Source organism: Equus quagga, chromosome 4 (assembly GCF_021613505.1).
Source record: "Equus quagga isolate Etosha38 chromosome 4, UCLA_HA_Equagga_1.0, whole genome shotgun sequence".
NCBI lineage: Eukaryota > Metazoa > Chordata > Mammalia > Perissodactyla > Equidae > Equus > Equus quagga.
The window spans coordinates 3,296,225-3,321,199 of NC_060270.1; the positions used below are offsets into that span (position 1 = coordinate 3,296,225).

The 24,975-nt window shown below is 38.1% G+C and overlaps 2 protein-coding genes across 2 annotated transcripts; both read left to right on the forward strand.

Annotated features, from left to right (window-relative positions):
• Window positions 1-6,688: 6,688 nt before the first annotated feature.
• On the forward strand, window positions 6,689-7,636 carry LOC124238478 (olfactory receptor 5H2-like). Its single transcript, XM_046659465.1, has one exon. It carries the CDS (start codon window positions 6,707-6,709, stop codon window positions 7,634-7,636), a length of 930 nt encoding a protein of 309 aa, XP_046515421.1. The 5' UTR covers window positions 6,689-6,706.
• A 10,430-nt stretch (window positions 7,637-18,066) lies between these two features.
• LOC124238460 (olfactory receptor 5H2-like) lies at window positions 18,067-19,002 on the forward strand. Its single transcript, XM_046659434.1, has one exon. The coding sequence runs from the start codon at window positions 18,073-18,075 to the stop codon at window positions 19,000-19,002; it is 930 nt and encodes a 309-aa protein (XP_046515390.1). The 5' UTR covers window positions 18,067-18,072.
• The last annotated feature ends 5,973 nt before the right edge of the window (window positions 19,003-24,975 follow it).

Genomic DNA, 24,975 nt, shown 5'->3' on the forward strand with positions numbered 1-24,975 from the left:
TATTGGAAGAGAAATAAGGAACATCTTTACAGATGCTGTATGTTTAAAAGACAAAGGAATACCCTGAACAAGTTTATGTCCCAAAATTTGTCAACCTAGATGAAATGAACAAATTCCCTGAAAAAAAACCAAAGTATCAAAAGCTTATTTAAGAAGAAATAGACAATCTGAATACTCGTGTGCTTTTTAAAATTCAGATTTTTAGTTAAAAATCTTCAAACAAAGAACGTCCAAGTCCATATATTTTATATAAAACAAATAAGCAGAAGTAGCTAAATCATCTTCCAGGAGTTTTTGGGAGAAGTACCTAAATTTTCTCTCTTCTAGAGACGGACTTAAGTGCAGGGAAAAGAAAGCAAAGTAAAATATATTGTTATCTGAGCTGTCAAAATAAGACAGGAAATTGTGGCCTGGTCAAGAGGTCTGAGGGGCTTTTTCCCTGTAAGTGCAATCTGAATCCCGACTCTGGTGCTAGAAGAGATGGAGCCAGAGGAGAACATGTTACCCATGGTGCACAAGGCTGGCCCGGGCTGGCCAGACCAAAGCCTGGTGGCCAGCTAGAAGAAGAAAAAGTGAAGTGGGGGTGGCCATGTCTGGAAGGAAGTCCATGCATGAGCTTACTTCTCTGGTCAGAAAGAAGAGAGAGATGATAGCCTGGTTCAAGGGAGCATGCCTGGGGAGCTACTTAGCATTTCTGGTAAAAGAAGAGAAAAGCAATGGTTAAGTAAGAGCCACAGGCTGATCTTTGGATGCCCCCAAAACCCACCCATATGGTCCCACCAGAATCTCATCATTTCACATATCATTTTAATATCTCCTTAAATTGGGAGAAGGAAAAAGGGAAGTGCTAAAGGGATCAGAGTAGGGACTTGAACCCCTTTCTCTAGAGATACCACTCTAAATATATTAAGCAGGAATAGCAGATTGCAGAACTGTGTGTGCAGTGCATAATTTTCTTATCTGCAAACAGGCAGATGTATGTACGTGTCTACACTATGTACAATCATATGAAATCATAGGATTACATCATATGAAAACTTAGTGGTAAATCTGACAAATGATGGGCAAGACCTAGACACAGAACATGAAAAATTTTTTATGACAGAAATCACAGAATAACTAAATAAAAGAAAAGATAGGTGTGGAATATTCAATATTGAAAAAAAACCAATCTCCCCAAATGCATCTATAGATTTAATAGAATACTAATCAAAATCCCAGCAGGATTTCTTATAGAAATTGACAAGCTGATTCCAATATTTACATGGAAATGCGAAGGATGTAGAATAGCCAAGATAACTTTGAAAAAGAAGAACAAAGTTAGAGGTCTAACACTATCTGGTTCCAAGACTTAAGGTAGAACTTCAGTATCAAGACAGTGTAGCATCATTGTCAAGATAGACGAATATGTGAGTGGAACAGAGCAGAATCCAGAAGCAAACCCATAAATATATGGACAACTGATTTTGGACAAAGGTGCAGAGGTAATTCAGTGGAGAAAGGACAGTTTTCTCAGCAAACGATGTTGGGAAAATTTGCTATCTATGTGCAAAAGAAAAATGAGCTCTCATCCAGATAATACACAAAAATTAACTCAAAATGGATCCTAAACCTATTGCGCAACCAAGAAATACAATACCAAAGCACAATCCATGAAAGAAAAAAATTGATGAATTAACTTCATTAAAATAAAAGAATTGCTGTTCAAAAACCATTGCTAAAATGAAATGACTAACCAAAGATTTTCAGAAAATATGTGTTAATCATATATCCGATAAAAGATATCTAGGATATACGAAGAACTCTCAGAGCTCAAAAATTAGAAAACAAATAATTCAATTAAAAAATGGGCAAAAGAGGGGCCAGCCTGGTGGCACAGTAGTTAAGTTCACAAGCTCTGCTTTGGTGGCCCGGGGTTTGCCAGTTCGGATCCTGGATGCAGACGTACACACTGCTTATCAAGCCATGCTGTGGCAGGCGTCCCACATATAAAGAGGAACATGGGCATGGATGTTAGCTCAGGGCCAATCTTCCTCAAAAAAATAAAAAAAAAAAGAGCAAAAGATTTGAATGGACACTTCACTGAAGATAGCATACAGATGTCAAATGAGGTTACGAAAAGATGCTAATCATCATTATTCATCAGGGAAATGCAAATGAAGACCACAGTGAGATACCACAACCCACCTATTGAAATAACTAAAATTGAAAGCACAATCCATACTGGAAGGAGTTATGCAGATCTCTATACTCACAGATAGGCAACAAAATGAGTTGGGAGGTGATTTCACAACAGTGAAGGGGGCAGTAAATTTAAGTCAAGTTTGGGTTATGGCGAAGCTGCCTGTGCACATCACACTGCTCACCCAACCCTTCTGCAGAGTTTCCCAGTCAATGCTATTTTATCTACATTATTTTTTCACCACTTCTTTCTCTTTCACTAGCAAGATTTTAAGGAAGCAGGAAAATAGATTAATGAGCATTAAAAAAATACGTTCTTTTTCCCAAACATTGCCATGATTCCACTGGAGGTTATTCTTTTTTTTTTTTACGCTTTAGATAACACATCAAAATGTTATAAATAAGTAAATTGTTTTATTTTCCTGAATGAATGTTGATTGACAATATTCTCTCTTAAGGCGTGAAAGGCATACCTGAACACATTACCACCATGTTCACAATCTCTCAGTAGCCTCCCCCTAATTTGGGGTAAAGAACAAAAGCCCTGACCTGGCCTCCAGAACCCCTGTGATCCCACCCAGGCAGGCGTCACTGGCCCCATCTGACTCTCCCTGCTTTTCTCTTGGCATGCTTGCTCCATTGACCATGTTGAGCTTCTCCGGTGACCCAGCTCCCTGATAATCTAGGTCCCCCAGTGAAGAAGGCCCTGTGGACACCATGTGTCCACAGGCATCACCTTGTTAGAAATGAAGAACCTCAGGCCCCAGCCAGACCTCTGACACAGAATCTGTGTTTTAACAAATCTTAGGAGATCCACAGGCATTAAAGTTTGGGAAACTCATATCCAGGCCTCCTCCCACTGTGGTCCTTTGCTCTCTTTTCCTCTGCTCTCCTGTGACCTTTGCATAGTACGATTTGTCATCAGATTTCAGTTTATAGTGCGGAGATAGGTCGAGGTCTGGATGTGAGCTGCGGTTTGCATGAGGAGGACAACCGTATTGGGGTCGGCTCCTGAAGGGAATGTAGAACTCTGACCTCATTAAAATCATGTCTGATTAGCTCAGACAAGACCATACTGATCAAAGCACTCAGAGCATCAAAATTTCTAGATAAACTGGAGTTTGCATAAACACGTCAGAAATGTGATCTGTGGGGAAAAATAGTGGCATGAAATGCAATTTCAATCGATAAAACTAGCACTGTGTACAGTGACTTGCTGTGTATGATTTCATAGTCTGTAACGCCCTGAGGGACAGCCTGGACTTCTCATGCATGTCCAAGTCCACAGTGCCCAGAAGAACTGCTTGGCTTTGTCCTAAAGGGAATCCAGGGGTGCTGTCAGGGGAATTTCAGTTCTTCTCTCTGTCATCTTTTGGCAAAAGCACACAGTTGTATAATTAGTTGACTCTTCTTTCAAAACAAATTAATATAAACAATATCTTACTGAGCTTGGGAAATGAAGCCTCCAAAATGAATCAGTGTGCAAAGAACTGCTAGCTATGTTATTGTCATTCCTGTGCTACTGTATATTTTTCTACTCTAGGAAACCTGACGTGTTGAAAGGATCTCCATAATTTCTGTTAAGATATGGGTAAGAGAGAAATCATTTGTATAATATTCATTATTATGTATACAGAAAATTTAATACACAGTTTAATTTATAATAGTTTTAGATTGGGTTCATACGATGTCAAATAGCCAGGTGGAAATTGGGATAAAATAGTGACTAGATTGTGTATTTTATTTTATGACTAAAGTTGGGGTATGAAAAATAGCTGTAGACTGATTTCTTCCCTTTAATGATATTTCGTATTTTGTTAACGTAAGTATAAGGATCTGATGAAGTAAATTTTGGTGAACTAGTGAGTTAAGTAATTTAGAAGTAGGTTTCAGTTTCGGGTCATATGATTCTCATCGAAGAAATCATGCTGATGATTCTGACAGAAAGACCCATTCTGCTTAACTAACCAGTGGTTAAAACTTTTGAGATAAATCACTAAAATATTAACTCCTCTATCCCTTCAACAACTTCTGACAATAATTTTATCGATTATTTTCTATATAGAACAGAAATGTATATGTATTATAGAATATAAATGGAAATATATAGAGATCATTAAGGATACATACATAGATATATATATAGATATATATCATGAAATGTGTACAAAATATCCCTCCACTATGCTTTCCAGCATTATGATCTAATAACTACAAACACGGAAAGTCAATTTGAGAGTTTTCAATTATTTAGTTATTGGGATTGCAGGGAAATAAGGCCATTCCAGATAAAAATCTACTTGACAACTGGAGTTATGGACTTTCATTACCCTTTCATTAGCCTTTCTCTCCCTCTTCCTGGTTTTTCCTACACTCGCCATCTCCCTCTGTTATTTTCCATCTTTACTCACCTCCACATTATTTTCTTACATATTTCCTTCCCACTTCTCCTGTTCCCTCTCTGCTCTCCATGCCTCATTTTCTTCTCCTCTCCTTTGAAAACTTTTACTAAAAATGTATCAGAGGAAAAAACCCCTCCAGGTGTCTAGGAGAAGTAGAGAAATGCCAACTGTCCTTCACATTTCTTGAAGTTCTCTGTATCATTCCGCTTACTGGTTTTCCTTTCAGTTCCCATCATGCTCTGGCCTCAACTCTATCACAAAATAGAAAGCGCTCTCACTAAAGCCACCACCAATCTCTTAATGTTCACACTCAGTGAACTCTGGTCACTCTTTGTCTTACTAGAGCATTTATTTTGGCATTTGACGTATATTCCCTTTTTTCTTCTTGAGCATCTTTCTCTGTAAGTTCACAACACTCAGCTGTCCAGTCTTCTTCCTGTTTCTCTGATCACTCTGCCCAGTATCCTTATCTGGTCTCTCCCTAGTCTTTTCAAGAGCCAGGCATCTTGGTTGCAACAAAAAAATGACTCAATTGAAAGGAAATTTGCTCTAACATGGAAATGCAAGAAAGATTGGAGGAATCAGCTGAAAAAATGGGCAGAACAGAAGGAAGCAAAGAGGCCAAATAGCAGCCCAAATTGTGTCCCAGCACTAACTCAATGAGAGCTGCTGTCACTGCTGCTGAACCTGGAAAGCAGCTCACACTGACAGTGCCATCTTTGTGGGTGCAGGATGCATTTGCTGCACTCTTCCTATTGCTGCCTTTGCAACCAATATTCTCTATGTCCTTGTACCTTCCCCCCCCCGCCCCCATATTCCAAATGTAATTTATGTAGGTTTGATTTGCCATATCTAGGTCAAGTCCCCTCACTCCAGGCACAGAGGGGGATGGGAAAGTCAGTTCTGGCTCTTTTGATTCTTGACTGGTGGTAATCTCTGCCAGCCACCAAGACAATGTAGTAGAAAAGGGGATGAGATGTTGGCCATCTAATAAAAGCTGTGTATTCACTTTAGAACCTCTTTGATGAATTTCCTCAAGTTTACTTCCATGCTTTTCTCTACACTTTATGTACATTCTCCAATGGATAGGTCATCCATAAATATAAATTCTGCTAGCCCAGTGACTCGAAGACATTATTTCTATTAAACTCTGGTAGACTCATGTGTCTAAGCTATCTCACTGGGATATTCAGAGGACACTTTCTCCACAAACTGGCCACTGCATCTGAGTTCTCAATCTCAATTGTTGAAGACCATCTACTGGTGACCAAGTGAATGTTCTCACCTTCACTGACAACCCACTTCCCGTCTAATATGTCACCAAGGGCCAATGATTCTACATTCTGAATTCCTTGCATCTCTGTCTCATTCCTCCTCATCATTCCCAATGTCATATCACTCATTGACGAGGTGGTTGACATGCGTTTGAATCACTTGGAGAACGTTTGTAAATTCAGATATTAGACCCCATTCTCGATCCACTGAATCATTTTCTGCAGTGATACCTCACAATCTATATTTTGCACAAAAAATTTCTCGGACACTCTGATATGTAGTCCAGCTTGGGAACCATGGGGCGACACTATTGGCTTCCTGACTAGTATCCCTGAGTCCAGTTTCCCCACCAGCAGCCTACTTTCTACACTGCCATGTATTTATTTTAAAAAATACCTTACAGCAGTCCACATCTCTCAAGTTTTCAGTACTTGTTTATTGGCAGAGGAATAAATTCCAGGACCTTCATATGCCATTGTATTCATTTCATTACCTGGGCCTTTTAAACTGCTTTTCCCTTGACCTGACATCCATGTTCTACACACAGAATTTCCCTGTCACAATCCATGATATCCCCCCAAATTTCATAATACTTAGAAGGTATTTCTTTTTTCTAACTATGTTCATTGCTGAACATTTCTTGAACTGAAATTATTGAATTCTTTCCATTTGCTCAATTCCCCCAAAATAGGTTCATCTATTGTAGAGCTAATAAACAAAATTAAGGGGAAATTCTGATGTGTATAATCTTATTTCAACTCTCCTCCTTGTATTTTCAGATTATAAATCTTCAGTGATAGATTTTTTTCATTTACTCCATTTCATTTCAGGCAACACCTAGTGAGGACATGGAAAGGGAAAACGCAACGTTGCTGACAGAGTTTATTCTCACAGGACTTACATATCAACCAGAGTGGCACATCCCCCTGTTCCTGGTGTTCTTGCTTGTATATTTCATCACCATCGTGGGGAACCTTGTTCTGATTGTTCTCATATGGAATGACCCTCAACTTCACATCCCTATATACTTCTTCCTTGGGAGTTTGGCTTTTGTGGACGCCTGGATATCATCCACAGTGACCCCCAAGATGCTGGTCAACTTCTTTGCCATGCATAAGATAATCTCTCTCTCTGAATGCAGGATACAATTTTTTTCCTTTGCAGTCAGTGTAACCACAGAATGTTTTCTCTTGGCAACAATGGCATATGATCGCTTTGTGGCCATATGCAAACCATTGCTTTATCCGGTGATTATGACCAGTAGACTATGCCTCAGGCTTTTAGTTTTATCATTTTTAGGTGGCTTTCTTCATGCCTTTATCCATATAGGTTTTTTATTTAGATTAACCTTCTGTAAATATAACATAATACATCACTTTTACTGTGATATTATGCCATTATGTAGAATTTCCTGTACTGACTCTTCAATTAATGTTCTGATGGTATTTATTTTCTCTGGATCAATACAAGTGTTCACCATTCTGACTGTTCTTGTCTCTTATACACTTGTTCTCTTTACAATCTTAAAAAGGAAGTCTGCACAAGGCACCAGGAAAGCCTTCTCCACCTGTGGAGCCCATCTCTTCTCTGTCTCTTTATACTATGGCCCTCTTCTCTTCATGTATCTGCGCCCTGGATCTGCACAAGCAGATGACCAAGATATGGCGGACTCTCTATTTTACAATGTCTTCATTCCTTTGTTAAATCCAATTATCTACAGCCTGAGAAATAAGAAAGTCATAGATTCACTGGCAAAAATGCTAAAGAGAAATGGTTAGATCTCATACTAATATCTGTTCGCTTTTTATTAAAATGGTCACACAATTTGCAGATGAGATGTGGCTCTGTTTGGGTTAGTGTGCAAAGATTTTGCAGTTATAATTGCCCTAGTTTTTTAATGATTTAAGTTGTTAGTACCTAAAAAAATCTTTATTTATGTGTATATGATATTCAAAAACATTGAAAAAATTTTAATCAGGTGTTCATGTCATACTAAAATAATTAAAGAGGAAAAAAATTAAATATTTTATATGCATGCATGTTTCCAATGTGGCTTCATGAATGCATTAATCACTAAAATAATGTAGTTCCTTTACAGGGCTCGATTACAGCATCTTTGATATTAATACAGTTGGGCAGTCTGGAGACTCATATCACATTAACTCAACAGTGGAGGTAGTTTTGTTTGTGAGTGAACAGGGAGAAATCCCAGGAATCCTGCTAGCCATCAAAGGTCTTTCATTATACTTTATTTGGCAAATGGTGAATTTCACCTGTGTGGATTCAACTCACAGATCACAGAATGAAATACAAAGAAATGGGAAAACCTCTGAAGAAAAAAATGTGAAGAGAGTTAAGATAGTGAAGTTTGTGCCAAACTGTAAGAGGATGCTCTTAGCCCACTCTGTCTCCATGAGTAATAAGAAGGAGGAGTTGTCTTACAGTGTCTATGATGCCTTGAAATTTACTTTCCAGCTGTTTATATTTTGTAGGATAATCAGAAATGATTCATAATTCAGAGCTAAGAGATAAGATTGCAGAATTTAATAGGGATGGGCAGAGGAGGAAAAAGAAGTGGTAGGACAGGAAGGAAATGATCTCAATATTGCCAGAATTAAAAAAAAAAGGAAACTAAAAGATAAAGAAATTAGTAAATTATAAAGGGTATGTGAATGTGTTATTGACAATGAGAGGCTTCGAGTGCATGCTACTAAAGTTCAAATAATGTTGAGGCCGGCCCAGTGGCGCAGCGGTTAAGTTCGCACGTTCTGCTTCTCAGTGGCCTGGGCTTCGCTGGTTTGGATTCCAGGTGCGGACATGGCACTGCTTGGCAAAAGCCACGCTGTTGTAGGCGTCCCACATATAAAATAGAGGAAGATGGGCATGGATGTTAGCTCAGAGTCAGTCTTCCTCAGCAAAAAGAGGAAGATTGGCAGTAGTTAGCTCAGGGCTAATCTTACTCAAAAAAAAATTAAATAATGTTAAGAGGATATGATGTCATAGTGCACAGTGGCTTTCTGGGGAAGATATGAAAATGAGCAAGAATTTGGGTGTTTTGTGCCTCAAAAGTCCTTATTCGTTAATTTTCATCTCACTCCATACTCTTAATATAATGAGTGACCACCTTCAGGTCCACTCTTGCCCTTCTCCATCATCACTGTTTCCACACACATTCCTGCTGATACTACTCAGGTCCTCACCTGAGAACTAATAGCTTCCGTGAACTGCAAAACTTTAGTAACTTATGTCCTACATCTTGCAGACACTCTCTTACTTCCCAAACATTGCTGCCAGATTATTCTTCATAAAGAGAACTCTGATTAAATCATATTCCTCACATACCTCACTCTGCATTTGCCACCTGGCATTATTTTTAAGTCCTTTCCAATAAAAACTTGGATAAACTCTGAAGTCTCTTCCTCTATAATTCTCCTAATGGACCCTGTGTTATACCCAATGAGTTACTGGAAGCCTTCTGGACACACCCCCCTCTCAGGTACATGCTTTTGTTAATATAGGTCTCTCCTCAAAATGCACCCCCCCCCCCAAATATCCTATCTTGTTTTACAGTTGAAATGCTATGCTTTCTTCAAGGTCTATCTCAAATATTACAGCTTTCATGATGCATTTCTAGATTACCTCGGAGAGGACAGGAATGCTCCTTCAGCTGAAACTTTTAAGACATAAACAGCCTTGTGTAATACCTATTTTTGGCAACAGACTTTTTTAGATTACAACTTAGAAGTCTTAGTACACTTTTTATCTTTTTCAGTAAGAGTGCATCACTCTTTTTTAGTCTTGCAATGAGCCCTGCCAGATTATTGTGCCTGAGATGGCTGCTCCCTGCCAGCTCATCTTCTTAAGTTTATTTCATGACAATCACAAGTATTATACACCTAAAGTGAATAATTATTTGATTGAATTATTTCATGATTGATAGTGATGATAGCCAATTAAGCCCCATTGCCTTATGTCAATAAAGTGAATGAGAGGAACATCTGCCATTAGAAAATTTGAATGTCAAGGCACATCAACTTTTGGACCATTGCTCTCAAAGAAGTTTCATATACAAGATAACACTCATGCTGTCATAATATGATGATGGGTCTTCTGAGAAGGTACCTTCTAAGTTAGACTTATCTGAGGTCAATAGCTAACAGTTGCATCATGATACTTCCCTCTGTTTTTCAAGATGAAGAATGAAGTTCACCAAATACACGGCTAGTGTTTGTATTAGTCAAGGCTGTCTAGAGTACAGAACCAATATGATATATATAAATACAAATGTATAGTTAAATCTATATCAATCTTTATCTACATCTTATCTATATCAAAAGACATTTATTATAAGTTATTGACTCACATGATTATGGATAATGAGTAATCCTATGATCTACTGTCTTCACAGTAGAGACCCAGGAAAGACCATGGGGTAGTTCTAAGGCCTGAGAATAGGAGAGCTGATAGTATACAGTCCATCAATTCTGAAGGCCTAAGAACCACAAGAGCCCAAGGCAGGAGAAGATCAATGTCACAGATCAACCAGTCAGGCAGAGAGCAAATTCAACCTCCTCTGCCTTTTTGATCCATTCAGGCCTTCAACGGATTAAATGATGCTCACCAGCCTTAGGGAGGACCAACTACTTTACTAAGTCTACTAATTTAATACTAATATTTTCCAGAACACCCTCAAAACACAACCAGAAGTAATGATTAACAGATATCTGGACAATCCATAGTCGAGTCAGGTTGACAGACAAAATGAACCATCACAAGTCAACCAGTTATCAATGTGGAACCTACACAGAATTCCTTAAACCATACTTAAACTCAAAATAAGACAATAAAGAGGTTGTAATTCCATCTAACATGATACAACTATACTGTATACAACAGAAAATACACTGACTCCTTTGACAGAGCAGAAGCCAGAACACTTGAGTGATGTTTACTCTTCTCCTTGATATCTGGAAAATTAAATACTATGATGTCAAATTAGCAATACTTAATTACTATAATATAAAATCAATACATTTTATGTTACATGATAAGAGAATAAGAGTAGAAAGGAAAAAAAATTTGCTATGCATTATGTATACATATAAATATACATATATACAAACACGTGTACATATGTACACGCACACAAACGAAACCTACCCTTTCAAACCGAGGAGCAACATAATCATGACAATTACAGCCCTCATTTCTGTGACTGGGCATATGGTTGTAACTTGTATTTATATCTATCTCCTTCAGCCATCAATTCCATATTCCCTTTGCCTTCAGCAAGTACCGAAGTTATGTTTTGTTTACCTGGTCATTTTTCTTTACTTTCATTCCTGAAAGTGTCTAGGCCATTAGAAATCTTTCCTAGATTGGTTTGTTGAGGTTTCCATTCATCTTAATGACAAGGAATGGTATTACTGAGACATCCGAAGTGATCTGAATTTCAGACATACTTGTTCTTATCTCCATTGTGTAGGAGTAATCCAAGTTCTCCCTGAGAGTCAGGATCAGTCACACCAGCCAGCACAGTAACTTTCTTCTTTACGTGGTGATTCAATACTAGGTATTGGACACAGAGTTAGAAAATATACAGCCTTCTGGAGAACCTTGCCTTGCCCTGCATGGTAATGCCATCTAGGTGGTGCTGTGACTGAGTTTCAGAAGACTGTTCCATCGTTCCATCAAACTACCTGTATCAGTATCATGGGAAAAATGGTAAGACAAGTGAACTTTATAATCATGGAGCCATTGATGCACTTAATTTGCTATGAAGCAAGTTCCTTGATTGGAAGCAATGCTGTGTGGTGTACCATGACAGTGGACAAAGAATTCTGTAAGAACATGGATAGAGTTTTGGCAGGAGTATTGCATGCAGGATTGCAAATCAATATCCAGAATAAGCGTCCATTCTAGTAAGAACAAACACTGTTCCTTCCATTATACTGGAGTCTGTCCAATGTAATCAAACTGCCACCAGGTAGCTGGCTGAGAACCCTGATGATTGGTGCCGTACTGAGGAGTCAGTGTTGGTCTCTGTTGCTGGTAGATAAGGCATTCAGCAAAGGTCTTAGCCAAGCTGGACAATGAGAGTGAAAGTCTAGGTTGCTGAACCCAGGCATGACCTCCATTCCTGCCTCCATAGCTCCTTTCTTCATGAGCCCATTTGGCGATGTCAGGGGTGGCTGGAGAAAGAGGTTGACGTGATTTCATATTTGGGTCATCCTATTCACTTGATTGTTAAAATCCTCCACTGCTGAGGTCACGTGGTGAGCATACACGTGGGAAACAAATATCTTCACATTTTTTGCCTGTTTAGAGGGATCTATCCACATACCTATCCTAAAAATTTCCTTGTCATCAAATTTCCAGTATTATTGCTTCAAAGTCCCAGACCTTCCTGCTAATTTATTGTCCAAAGCCCAAGAATCAGTATATAATCACAAATCTGGTCATATATTTTTTTAGGCAAGTGAACAATCATGTGCACGGCTCTAAGTTCTGCCCAGTGTGAGGATTTCCTTCACCACTGTCCTTCAGGGATGTCCCAGAGTGTGGTAGTAGTGCTGTAGTTATCTACTTTCACATTGTCTCTCCATAACTTGCAGAACCATTGGTAAACCAAGCTGGAGTCCTCTCTTCCTCTGTATACTGATTATAGACAACTCTTCACAAGGCTATAAGTGCAGGCTGGGATAGAGAAGCCAGTGGAGCAAACATGGGGACCATGGGCATTTGGGCCACTTCTTCATGTAACTTGCTGGTGCCTCAGGGCCTGCTCAGGGTAGATCATATATATACCACTTCCATTTGACGATGGTGAGGCTATGCACTCTCAACTTCAGGGATTGGTAGGTCAGATAACACCCGATTCATGAAAGGCACCTCTGGTCCAATGGGAAATTGGTGGCTGTGGTTAAGCATTCAGTCTTTACTATGGTCCAGTAGCAGGCCAACAGCTGTTTCTAAAATGTAGAGCAGTTATTGGCACTGGAAGGCAGGGCTTGCAGTGAACCCAAGTGTCTGCACTATCATTACCTATAGATATCTGCCAAAAGCTCCAAACAGCATCCCTATCAGCCACTACTACTTCAAGCCTCCTTGTTTCTGCTAGATCATATGGCCCAAGGGGCAGAGCAGCTTGCTCAGCAGCCTATGCATTTGCAAATCCTCCTGTTTTGGGCCGCATTCAAAACTAGCAGGTTTTCTGCAGCTCATTAAATGAGCTGGAGTAGTACACCCAAATGAGGATGATGCTGCTTCCAAAAACCACAGGAGTCACAAGGTTTTGTGCCTCTTTTTTGGTTGAAGGAGGGTCCAGATGCAACAACTTGTCCTTTACCTTAGAAGGGATATCTCCACATGACTCACACAACTGAACCTCTAGAAATTTCACCGAGATCAATGGGCCCTGAATTTTCCTCGATTTATTTCACATATTCTGGTATGCAAATGTCTACTAATACCTCTTTGGTAGTTGCTGTTTCTTGCTCACTGGGTCCACGCAGTATAATGGATGAGTGTGATATCTTGTGGGATGGAAGGAAGATCAAGATCTTTCTGAAAATATTTGCAAATCATATATCTGATGAAAGCCTTGTATCCAGGATATATGGAGAATCCTCAAAACTCATTAATAAGAAATTACATAACAATTAAAAAATGGGGAATAGATTTGAACAGAAACCTCACTAAATAAGATATATAGATGTCTTTGTAAAGATACAAAAATTTGCTTATTACAATTAATCATTTTGAAGTGCAAATGACGATGACAATGAGACATCATGACCCACCTATTAAAATGACTAAAATTGAAAAGACTGCTCATACGGGAAGCAGCAATGCCGACCTCTGGACTCACAGATAGGAAACAAAATGAGTTTGGAGATAATGACCCAAATTTGAAGGAGGCAGTAAATTTAAGTTGTTTGGTTACAATGAAGCTACTTCTGGACATAATACCACTTACTCCACTCATCTGCTGAGGTTTCACAGTGACTTCTCTTTTATCTATGTTGTTTTTCTCCTCCTCTTTTTTGACTTTCACTAGCAAAATTCTACGGACACAATAAAATTGTTTAATGAGTCTACCAAAAATATACCCTTTGCTTCCCCCCTAGCTGCCATACAAGTTCCAAGCAGATTTCTAGTTTTCATCCACCAAATCAAATATCACTATTTCCATATTACACTATTTTCATACATATAAAATCAATATTTTCTGAATTAGCATTCCCTGTCAACTCTCTGTTAATGCTTAAAGGCAAATATGAACACCTTAACAGCATGTGCATAATCTCTCAAGAGTTTTCCTTTAATTTGAGTCAAGAACAAAGACCCTACCTGGCCTCCAGACCCCATGTGATCCCACCCAGGCTGGCGTCCCTGGCCCCATCTGGCTCCTCCTGCTCCTCTCTTGGCATTGTAGCTACATTTCCCAGGTTGAGCTCTTCCAGGGATCTAGCTCTGATAACCTAGGCCCTTCAATGAAGAAGGCCCTGTGGATGGCATGTGTCCACAGGCATCACTTTGTTAAAAATGAAGACGCTCTGGCCCCACCCAAGCCTCTGAAACAGAATCTGCATTTTCTAAAGATCTCCTGGAGATTCAAGGCATGAAAGTTTAGGATGCCCTGATCTAGGCCCCCTCCCACTGTGCTCCTTTGCTCATTTTTCCTTTGATCCTTCTTGAGCTTTGCCTAGTAAGATGTTCTCATCAGATTGCAGCGTAAAGGGGGCAGTTAGGTCCATGTCTGAATGTGAGCTGCAGTTTGCATGAGGAGGACAACTTTCTTAGCATTGGGAATCTAGAACTCTGGCCTCATTAAAATCATGTATGATTAGCTCAGACAAGACCATACTAATGAAAGCACTCAGAGAATCAAAATTTATAGATAAACTGGGGTTGGCATAAACACGTCAGAAGTGTCATCTGCGGTGGAAAATAGTGGCATAAAGCGCACTTTCAATTGTTAAAACTAGCACTGTCTCCAGTGACTTGAGGTTTATGATTTCAGAGTCAGTAAGGCCCTGTGGGACAACCTGGACTTCTCACGCATGTTCTAGTCACAATGCCCAGAAGAACAGCTTAATTTTATCCTAAAGGGAATCCTTGGGCACTAGCAAGGGTATTGTAGTTTTTTTACTCCTTCCTCTTCTGGCAAAAGCACACAGTTGTACAATTGGTTTACTCATATTCAAAGCAAATTAATATAAACCATATTTTCCTGAGCCGAGAAATGAAATCTCCAAAATGAATCAGTGTGAAGAGTTGCTACCTATCTTATTGTCATTCCTGTGCTATTGTATACTTTTCTGCTTTAGGAAGTCTAACTCTTTGAAAGGAGCTCCACAATTTCTTACAAGATATGGGTAAGAGAGAAATGAATTCTGTAGCATTCAGTATTCTTTATGCAAAATGTCAAAATACCCTATAATTTACAATAAAATTAAATTTATTTCCAAGATGCAAGAAAAGTCAGGTGAAAAATATAAAATAGTTAACAAATTATCTGTATAACTTATTTTTGTAACTAAATCTGGAGAAGCAAAATATCTATAAGACTAAATTGTTCCCCTTAAGGATTTATTGTACTTATAACACAACTATAATGACTTCCTAAGATACATTTTCAAGAACTACAATGTTGGACAATTGAAATTGGATTTAAGTATCAGGTCATATGTTTCCTATGTAAGAAATTCTTATTCTGATTAAACGATCCATTCTTTTTACTTAATCACATTCTCTAGTTAAACTTTTGGGGTAAGTCACTTACATATTAACTCCTCTATCCATTCACCCACTTCCAACAATAATTTCATTGAGTATTTTAAATACATATAAAGCAGGAAATATACAGAAAATTTCCCTCCATTGCTCTTTCCAGATTTAGGACTTAATAAGTATCCACCCATATATTGAATTTGAGAATTTTTGATTATTTACCGATTTGGGATTACATGGATGAAAGCACATTCTAATACAAATACGGTTAACAACTACAATTATTCACATTTGGTATTTATATTGCCTGAGTTAGGTTCCAGTCTTTGGTTCAGTTTTATTTTACTACAAACACTGGTGGAGAAGAAAGTGCTGTAAAGTAAAACTAGCTGGATTTCTAGAGAAAGACAGTTCTAATGACAGTAATAATACAGATAATACAACGTTTAATTATGGAAAGAACTTTCAGGTGGTACAAGTATATTTATGAACAGTACAAAGTTTCTAAGGTAAAAGTTAAAATGAAAATCTCTTTCATACATAAAGTCAATAGTAAAATAAACTTGGAATTTTGACTAAAAGAAAAAGAAAGGATTCCCAGAGTTGACAACTTAATGAAAGTATGGTTAAGACAAATATTCACCCCCAAACTCTGAGCCTCCCCTTCCTTCCCTCAGCCTTTCTCAGATACTTCCACTGTCTTCACTGGCTTGTCTTTCCCACACTGATCTATCCATTTCTCTGTTACTTTTTTCCCATTTCTCTTCCTTTTTTTCTTTTTTCACCCACCTAAATTTCCCATTCCACTTTTCCTGTCCCTTTTCTTTTCTTGATGCTTTCCTCTCCTCCCTTCTCTTTTGAAAACTTTTCTTAAAATGTTCTACAGGAAGAAAAATTAATTATGTCTACAGGCAGTGGACAAATGCCAACAATTCTCGACATTTCTGGGAGAACTGAAATACATTCTCCTCATGTCATCTACCATGTTTCCCATTCACTTCTCATTGTTCTCTGGCCTCAACTCCATCATAAAATGGAAACTGCTTTCACTAAAGACACTAAAAATCTGTTCTTTCCCACCCTCAATGATCTCTGCTCATTACTTATTTTACCAAAGCATTCATTTTGGCAATCGGCACTGTACTTCACTATATCCTTGAGCATCGTTTCTGTCTCCAAGTCCAAAACACTCAGCTGCCCAGCCCCCTTCCTGCTCCTCTGGTCCTTCTTTTCAGTATCCTTTACTGGTCTCTCTCATATGTATCTTTGATTGGAGCTAAGGCACTTGGTTGCAACACAAAATCAGTTAGTTGAATGGTAATTGACTAACAGAAATTCCGGGGAGATTGGAGGAATGAGCTAAAAAATGAGCAGGAACAGAAGGAAGCAATACAGTCAGTTAACAGCCAAAATTAAATCCCTACATTAGCTTGATAGGAGCTGCTGTCACTGCTCCTGAAGTATGCCCTCAGCTACCAAAATGACTACTAAGTCATGGCTTCTGTTAAGCACTAGTAGCCTCATACTACTAAGCTATCACATCTGGATGTTAATAGGATGCTTTCTCCACAAACTGGCTAATGCCTCTAAATCCTCAAACTCAATTTTTGATGACCACCTACCGGTCACCAAGGGTCTCCTCTACCTTCAGTGATCATCCATTTCACATTGAATATGATACCAAGTTCCAGTGACTCTACTTTCTGATTTATTTTGATCTATCTCTTTATCCTCTTCATGACTCCCAGTATCAAAGCACACATGGATTAAGAAGTTCACATGCCTTTGAATAAGGGAGGGCAATTTGGAAATGCAGATTATTAGACTTTATTCTTGTCCCACTAAGTCGATTTCTATAGTAATAGCTGACCATCTACATTTTGTACAAAAGGTCCTCCAGACAATTCTGATGTGTAATCTGGCTTGGGAACCAGGACAAGAGTAACAGCTTCCTAATTAGTATCCCTGACTCTAGTTTCCATTCCCTGTAGAGTATTTTCTACACTACCAAATATTTAATTTAAAGAATATATTACCATGCCACTCCTTGTCTTAAGGTTTTCAGTGCTTTCCTATTACCTTAGGAATAAAGTTCAAGATCCTTCACACAGCATTCAATTCATTTCCTAATAATTTAGACTTCATTTTCCTCTACCCTCATCTATGTCCAAGACACAGAATTTCCCTAACACACTCACGTATCCACATAAATTTAGCTCATGTTTAGAATGTCTTTCCTTTTTTTTTAATAAATCTGTTAATTCCTTCACATTTTTACAATGGAAATACTGAATTTCCATTACACCAACTCCCCAAATTAGTTTCCATATATTACAGTAGTAGTAAATAAAATTAAGGACATTCTAATTAGTGAATGATTTTATTTCAACCACTTTCCTCCAATTTTATTTTTATACACTATTAGTGAATGGTCTTTTACATTTACTGTATTTCATTTCAGGAGCCAGCCAGCGAAGACATGGACACTAAAAATGCAACACTGCTGACAAAGTTTGTTCTCACAGGACTTACACATCAACAGGAGTGGCAAATCCCCCTGTTTCTGGTGTTCTTGGTGATATATCTCATCACCATTGTGGGAAACCTTGGACTGACTGCACTCATCTGCAATGAGCCTCACCTTCACACTCCCATGTACTTGTTCCTTGGGAGTTTAGCCTTCACGGATGCTTGGATATCATCCACAGTGACCCCAAAGATGCTGGTCAACTTCTTTATCAAGAGCAAGAGGATATCTCTCTCTGAATGCATGATGCAATTTTTTTCTTTTTCATTCAGTGCAAGCACAGAATGTTTCCTTTTGGCAGCAATGGCATATGATCGCTATGTGGCCATATGCAACCCTTTAATTTATCAAATGACTATGACCAATAGACTATGCATCCAACTGTTAGTCTCATCATTTGTGTGTGGCCTTATTCATTCTGCATTTCATACACTTTTTTTATTCAGATTAACCTTCTGTAATTCTTACATAATACATCACTTTTATTGTGACATCATGCCATTGTTTAAGATTTCCTGTACTGACCCTTCGGTTAATGTTCTGATGGTTTTTATCTCCTCTGGGTCAATACAGGTGTTCACCATCCTGATAGTTCTTGTATCGTATACACTTGTTCTCTTTACAATCTTAAAAAGGAAGTCTGTACAAGGCATCAGGAAAGCCTTCTCCACCTGTGGAGCCCATCTCTTATCTGTCTCTTTATACTATGGCCCTCTTCTCTTCATGTATGTGCGCCCTGGATCAACACAAGCAGATGACCAAGATATGATGGACTCTCTATTTTACACTGTCATCATTCCTTTGTTAAATCCAATTATCTACAGCCTGAGAAATAAGAAAGTCATAGATTCACTGGTCAAAATGTTAAAGAGAAATGTTTAGATCTCATACTAATATCTGTACTTTTCTTATTAAAACAGTCACAGAATTGTGCAGATTAGATGCAGCTTTGTTTGGTTGGTTAGTGTGCAAAGTTTTTGAGTTATAATTCCCGAAGTGTTTTAATGACTTAAGTTGGGAGTACCTAATACATTCCTAATATTTGAATATGTCCCTCATAGAAAACAAAGAATTTTAAACAAATGCTCATGCCATACTAGAATAATTGAAGCAGAAAATAAATGAAATGATTGTAGCTTCTTCAATGTAGCTTTACAAAATGATTAAGTGCTAAAATAGTGCAGTTCCTTTGAACAGGACTGAAGTAGGACATCATTGATGTGAGTACAACTGGGCAGCCTGGAGACTCATATCACTTTTAACTACACAGTGGAGGCAGGTTTGTGTTCAAGTGAGCAGACACAAATTCCATGAATTCTGCTAGCCAGTCCACTTTATTTGGACATGGTGAATTTCATTTCCCTCATCTCATGTCACACAGAGAGAAATAAACAGAAATGGGAAAACAATGGTGAAAAAATGAGAAGGGAGTAAAGACAGTGAAGATTGGGCCAAATTATAAGAGGATACTCTTAGCCCACTCTGTGTCCTGAGTAATGAGAAGGGGTGTTTTCTCTTACTGTCTGTGATGCCTTGAAAGGCACATTCCAGCTGTGTTTGTTTGTTGTAGGACAATCTGAAATGCTTCACTAATTTGAAAAGTTAAGAGATGAGATTGAATAGTTTATTTGGCTTAGAGAGGAAAAGAGAAATGGTGGAAGAGGAAGGAAGTGGTCAATATTCCAAGAGTTTTAAAAAACTGAAACTAGTGAGTTAAAATCAGTAATGTATAAATTTTTTTGGAATGTATGATTTACATAAGATCTTTGAATGCATATTACCAAAGGTCAAATAATGTTAAGGTGATATGATGTTGTAGTGCCTAGTGGGTAGCTGTGAAAGACATGAAAATGAGCAAGAGTTTGGGTGTTTTGTGCCCTTGCAGTACTTCAATGTCGTCTTTCATCTCACTCCAGATCCTGAGTGTAACGAGCGAGCGACCTCAGGTCTTCCCCTGTCCTCCCTCTCTCAACACTGAAAGTCCTTACATTTCCCTATTGATACAACTGAGGCCCTCGCTCTACAAACCACCCACCTCTGTGACTGGTAAAACTCTCATTACTCATCTCCTACACCCCACTGATACTCTTACTTTCTAAACAGAGCTACCAGGTTATTCTTCATAAACAGAATTCGGATTAAATAATATTCCTTTTCAACAGCTTTTAATAGATTGTCATTGCTACTAGATTATGTGCAAACATGGTATAAGTATCTAGGTCAGCATATGTACACATGTAGATGTTTATTTGTTCACGTGTATATCCAGATTATATGATACACATATTTACATATACCTACATTTAGATCTCCATCCATACATCTCTCTCTCTCTGTCTCTATCTCTATCTCTGTCTCTATCTTTTTCATCCTGATTTGCTCACCCTGGCATTATATGAGGTCCTTTCAAATAAAACCTTGGTTTAACTCTGAAGTCTCTTCCTCCACAATTCTCCTGTTAGAACCCTGTGTTATACCCAAAAAGGGTTGCAGAAAGCTTCCTGCACACTGTTTACCCTCTCATGTACATGCTTTTGCTAATACAGGTCTCTCCACAGGGAAAGGAAACACAGAAATGGTGTCCTTTCTTCAAAGTCTGTCTCCAATGTCACAGCTTCTAGATGCATTTCCAGATTATCTTGAAGGGGATAGTAAGGCTCACTTGAAACACTGAGCTCACTCATTTGAACCACTTACAGTTTATTCTTCTTAGACTATACTTGGCATTGTATAATTGTTATTTTGGGGCTGCAAGTATTTTTATTATTATAAATAACTTGTCCTAGTCTCTTTTTATCTTTTGCAGTGATTAACACAATAGCCTACACACATAATGTCTTAAATAATTATTCATGAAATAGTTCTAAAATTAAATTAGTCTGATAGCACAAATACACTGAATGCAGTAAGAGTTCATCACTCTCTTTCAATCTTGTAATGAGCCTGGGATATTAGTGGGCCTGAGATGGCCACTACATGCCACCTCAACTTCTCAAGTTTTTTTCATGACAATCACAAGTATTACACACCTAAGTGAATTATTCTTATTCTTCTTGTCGTTAGGATTGGCTCCTGGGATAGAGCATGACAGAATATCAGGGAGAAGCTATTCAAGCAAATGTTTGGTTTAAATGTCTGTTTGGTTTACAAGATGTTTTGTTTAAAATAGTTAAGCATTCAAAAAACATAATTATTCGATATTGCGGAGGTCCATTTCACACGTCAGACCAGGTCATCTGCCCTCCTTTTGTTACCCTGAGGAATACTCCTCAAGCCCTAGGACAGGGAAAAATGGATCATAGCCAAGCTGCTTTTATGCTTTTTTTCCCATAAAACCCACGTTACTGCATATGTCTGTATTTTTTTCTGTTGCCATTGCTGCATAATGTTCTCAGTGTATAGATGGTCTCCTGTCAATAGTCTTGATTTTGATTTGCTTCTGATTCAAGAATGTTAATACTGTTGGTTTGGGATCATATTTATTAGACCACTGTTTTGGAGTGAATTTTCCCCCCTTCCCTATTCATTCATTGAAGTCCTAACCCCTAATGTTGTGGTATTTGTAGTAGGGCCTTTGGGAAGTAATTAGGTTATGTGATCATAAGGTGAGGCCTCAGTGATGAGATTAGTGCCCTTACAAGAAGAAGAAGAGACGGGAGAGCTCTCTCTCTCTCTATATCAGTACTCACCCAAGAAAGGTCATGTAAGCCCAGTGAGAAGGCAGCTGTCTATAAGCCAGGAAGCGGGCTCTCCCCTGTACTGTATTGCTGACACCTTGATCTTGAACTTCCCATCCTCCAGAACTGTAAAAAATAAATGTCTGCTGTTAAAGCCACGGAGTGTATAATATTTTGTTAGAGCAGCTGAGCAGACTAAGAAAGCCACTGTTTTAAAATAATCAGTGGAGAAAAATTATTATAATATCAACATATTTGGAGACCAGTCAAATGGAGTTTCTACCTAAACATCAGCATGCAAATATTCCAAAAGTTTCCATGGTCTGTATTCCATTTTCTTCCCTGTTTTGGGCAGGTGGATGCATATTTCAATAGGGCATTTGTTTAAAAGGATTAAGAATTGTGGGCCACAGTATAACTTTATCTTGGGAACCATGATTGGAAGTGATGATAGCCAATCAAAACCCCATTGCTTCATTTCAATGAGGTTAATGGGAAATCTTCCCATTAGAAAAGAATTGTCAAGCTGGATCAACTTTTGTTTTGCTGAGGAAGACTAGCCTTGAGCTAACATCTGTAACCAAACTTCCTCTATTTTTGCTTGAGGAAGATTAGCTCTGAGCTAACATCAGTGATAATCATCCTCCACTTTATGTGTGCGTCACTGCCACAGCATGGCTGATGAATGGTGTAGGTCTGTGCCCAAGATCCTAACCCACAAACCCAAGCCACTGAAGTGGAGCATGCAGAACTTAACCCCTACACCACAGGGCCAGCCCCTCGGTCAACTATTGCACCATCATTCTCAAAAAAATTCATATACAATATGTTCCACTAACTATAATAATGCGATGTTTACCCCTTCTAAGGAGGTACCACCTAAGTGAGACTTAAGACTTTGATGGAAATAACCAACAATCTTATCATGATATTTCATGTATTTTTCAAGAAAAAGAAAGAAATTCATTAAGTATATAGTGAGTGTTAGAGATTTCAAAATGTCCGAGATTGTAAGGTTGAACCAAAAAGCAAGGCCCACCTACACACTGCTTACAAGAAGCCCACTTTAAATATAAAGACAAATATGTTGTAAGTAAAAGGAAGGGAAAAACATATCATTAAAAAAGTAGAAAAAATAACTGAAGTGGTTATATTGCTATCAACCAACTTGACGTTAATAACACTATTGAGCACTTCACCCGACAGCAGCAGAAACACAGTATTTTAAAGCACATGAGAAACATCTGTTGAGGCTGACAAGTTATGGAGGTGGCTGTGTTACTCATGTGTGCCTTTTTTGTTTGAAATACTCTACTGTACTCCCCTCTCTTCGTGGAACAAATTAAATTGGGGAGATATTTTAAAGCATGTAAGGATGTTTTTAGTTTATTATGCCAATTGTTTTTCAGGAAAGAATCTCAAACTCATTATCCTCACTGAAGAAAGGATTACTGACAAAAATCAAATGATGGATACCTCCTCAAAGAATTTACCTTTTAGTAGAGACCAATGCTTTATCACAAAGGAGTAAAGTTCTTACACTACTTTTCTGATTTCTTTCTTTTCTCTTTATTTTATTTTCCTTTCCTACCTCCCTTCCTTCTTTTCTCTCTCTTTCTATTTTCCTATAGTGAGTTGCTACAAAATTCACAAAATTCTTTATATAGACTCATTGATAACTATTATCTTATACATTAGTGAGAGTCTTTCAATTCGACAAACTCAGGTAGCATTTGGAGAGCAAAATAGAGAAGATATCTCCTTTCTATCACAATGTGCGTGACTAAGCAGGCTCAGGACAACCTGAATGGGTGGGGCAGCAGGTACCCTCCACGTCCACTGTCTAGTAACCAGCTTTGTTGGAGCAGGAGGCAGGGGCTGCAGCAGCAGGGGTGGCGGTGGTAGCAGCAGTTTCCTGACCTCTCGATGGGACAATAGAGCAGTGATCTTGAAAATAAGCCTAATGGTCAAACCTCAACTTTTGTTCCTCCGGCCTTTCCAGTGATTTTTTTAAAAGAACCTAATTCCCTGGATTTCTCCATGACATTTGGATAGCAGTTTCTGTTTTCCTGCATCAAAATGTGACAGTTTCTCTTAGAATACATTTCTATAATTTATAATGTTAAAAGACTTTACAAGGGTCTCCTGTTATTGAAACTATTAAAATATCTAAATGAGTTCTTGTTAGGATGTATAAATATAGAAATATTTATGTGTGTGTACATATATATGTATATAATACTACATATATATATAAATCACAAAAAGATTATATATAGATATATAAAATTACAAATTTAGCTATCTAAACAGCTGCCTTGATTCAACAAAATAGAGAGATATCTGAAAAAGAACAGAATAGCTCATAGTGAAGAAAACTTGCAGTGGAAAATCAAGCTTCCTATTGTTCAAGCACAAACTAGAGCAGGAAGGGATTGTAAGCTGCCCCATGGGAATTAGACTAGTCTATAATTTGTACTGTTGGAAGCAGGCAGTCTTCAGGAACCTCCGCTGGACTGAGACTAACACCACCAGATAAGTACCACAGGCTCCAGAGAGCAGTCAGTCAACCAACAAATTATAGCAGCTTAAAATTGACTTTTATTGTATAAATTTTTTAAAAGTTTATAAAATGGTAGAAAGCAAAGGATATTTAGAATGTGACTACCTAGATAAAATAAGTTGTATGATTTGGGGAAAGTCTAAACATGAATTTATTCCATTTGCTAAATGAGGAAAATAACAGTATCCTTCAAGAGCTGTTGTGAGGGTTAAAGGAAGTAATACAAGAGAAAGTGCTTTTAAACAGAAAAATACTCCACACTATTACATTTTATCTCTAGTCACTCTTCAGCAAAATTTTTAAAATCCACCAATTTCACAACTCCTATGCAATGATCTTTTTTGGTCTTTGAGCCCATGGTTTAATTCATTCCATGTTTGGCCCAGCTAATCAGTGGAAGATGAAATTTCTTTTACATGAACATGAATCTCCTTGTGAGATATGAAACTTGGGTAAATTCTTCCATTTTATTTTTTGTACAAAATAATATTGCAGAATAGTGTATATCAAAATAAGCAAAAGGAAATAACATTCTGTATGTTTAATTATATCCTGGTAAATTTCATGACAATAAAGGCACATTTAATAGAAACTTGTTTCATTTCAATCATGTAT

What these genes read in the sequence shown, in the direction of transcription:
- LOC124238478 (XM_046659465.1), top strand. Translation starts at nt 6,707, where the DNA reads ATGGAAAGGGAAAACGCAACGTTGCTGACAGAGTTTATTCTCACAGGA.
- LOC124238460 (XM_046659434.1), top strand. Translation starts at nt 18,073, where the DNA reads ATGGACACTAAAAATGCAACACTGCTGACAAAGTTTGTTCTCACAGGA.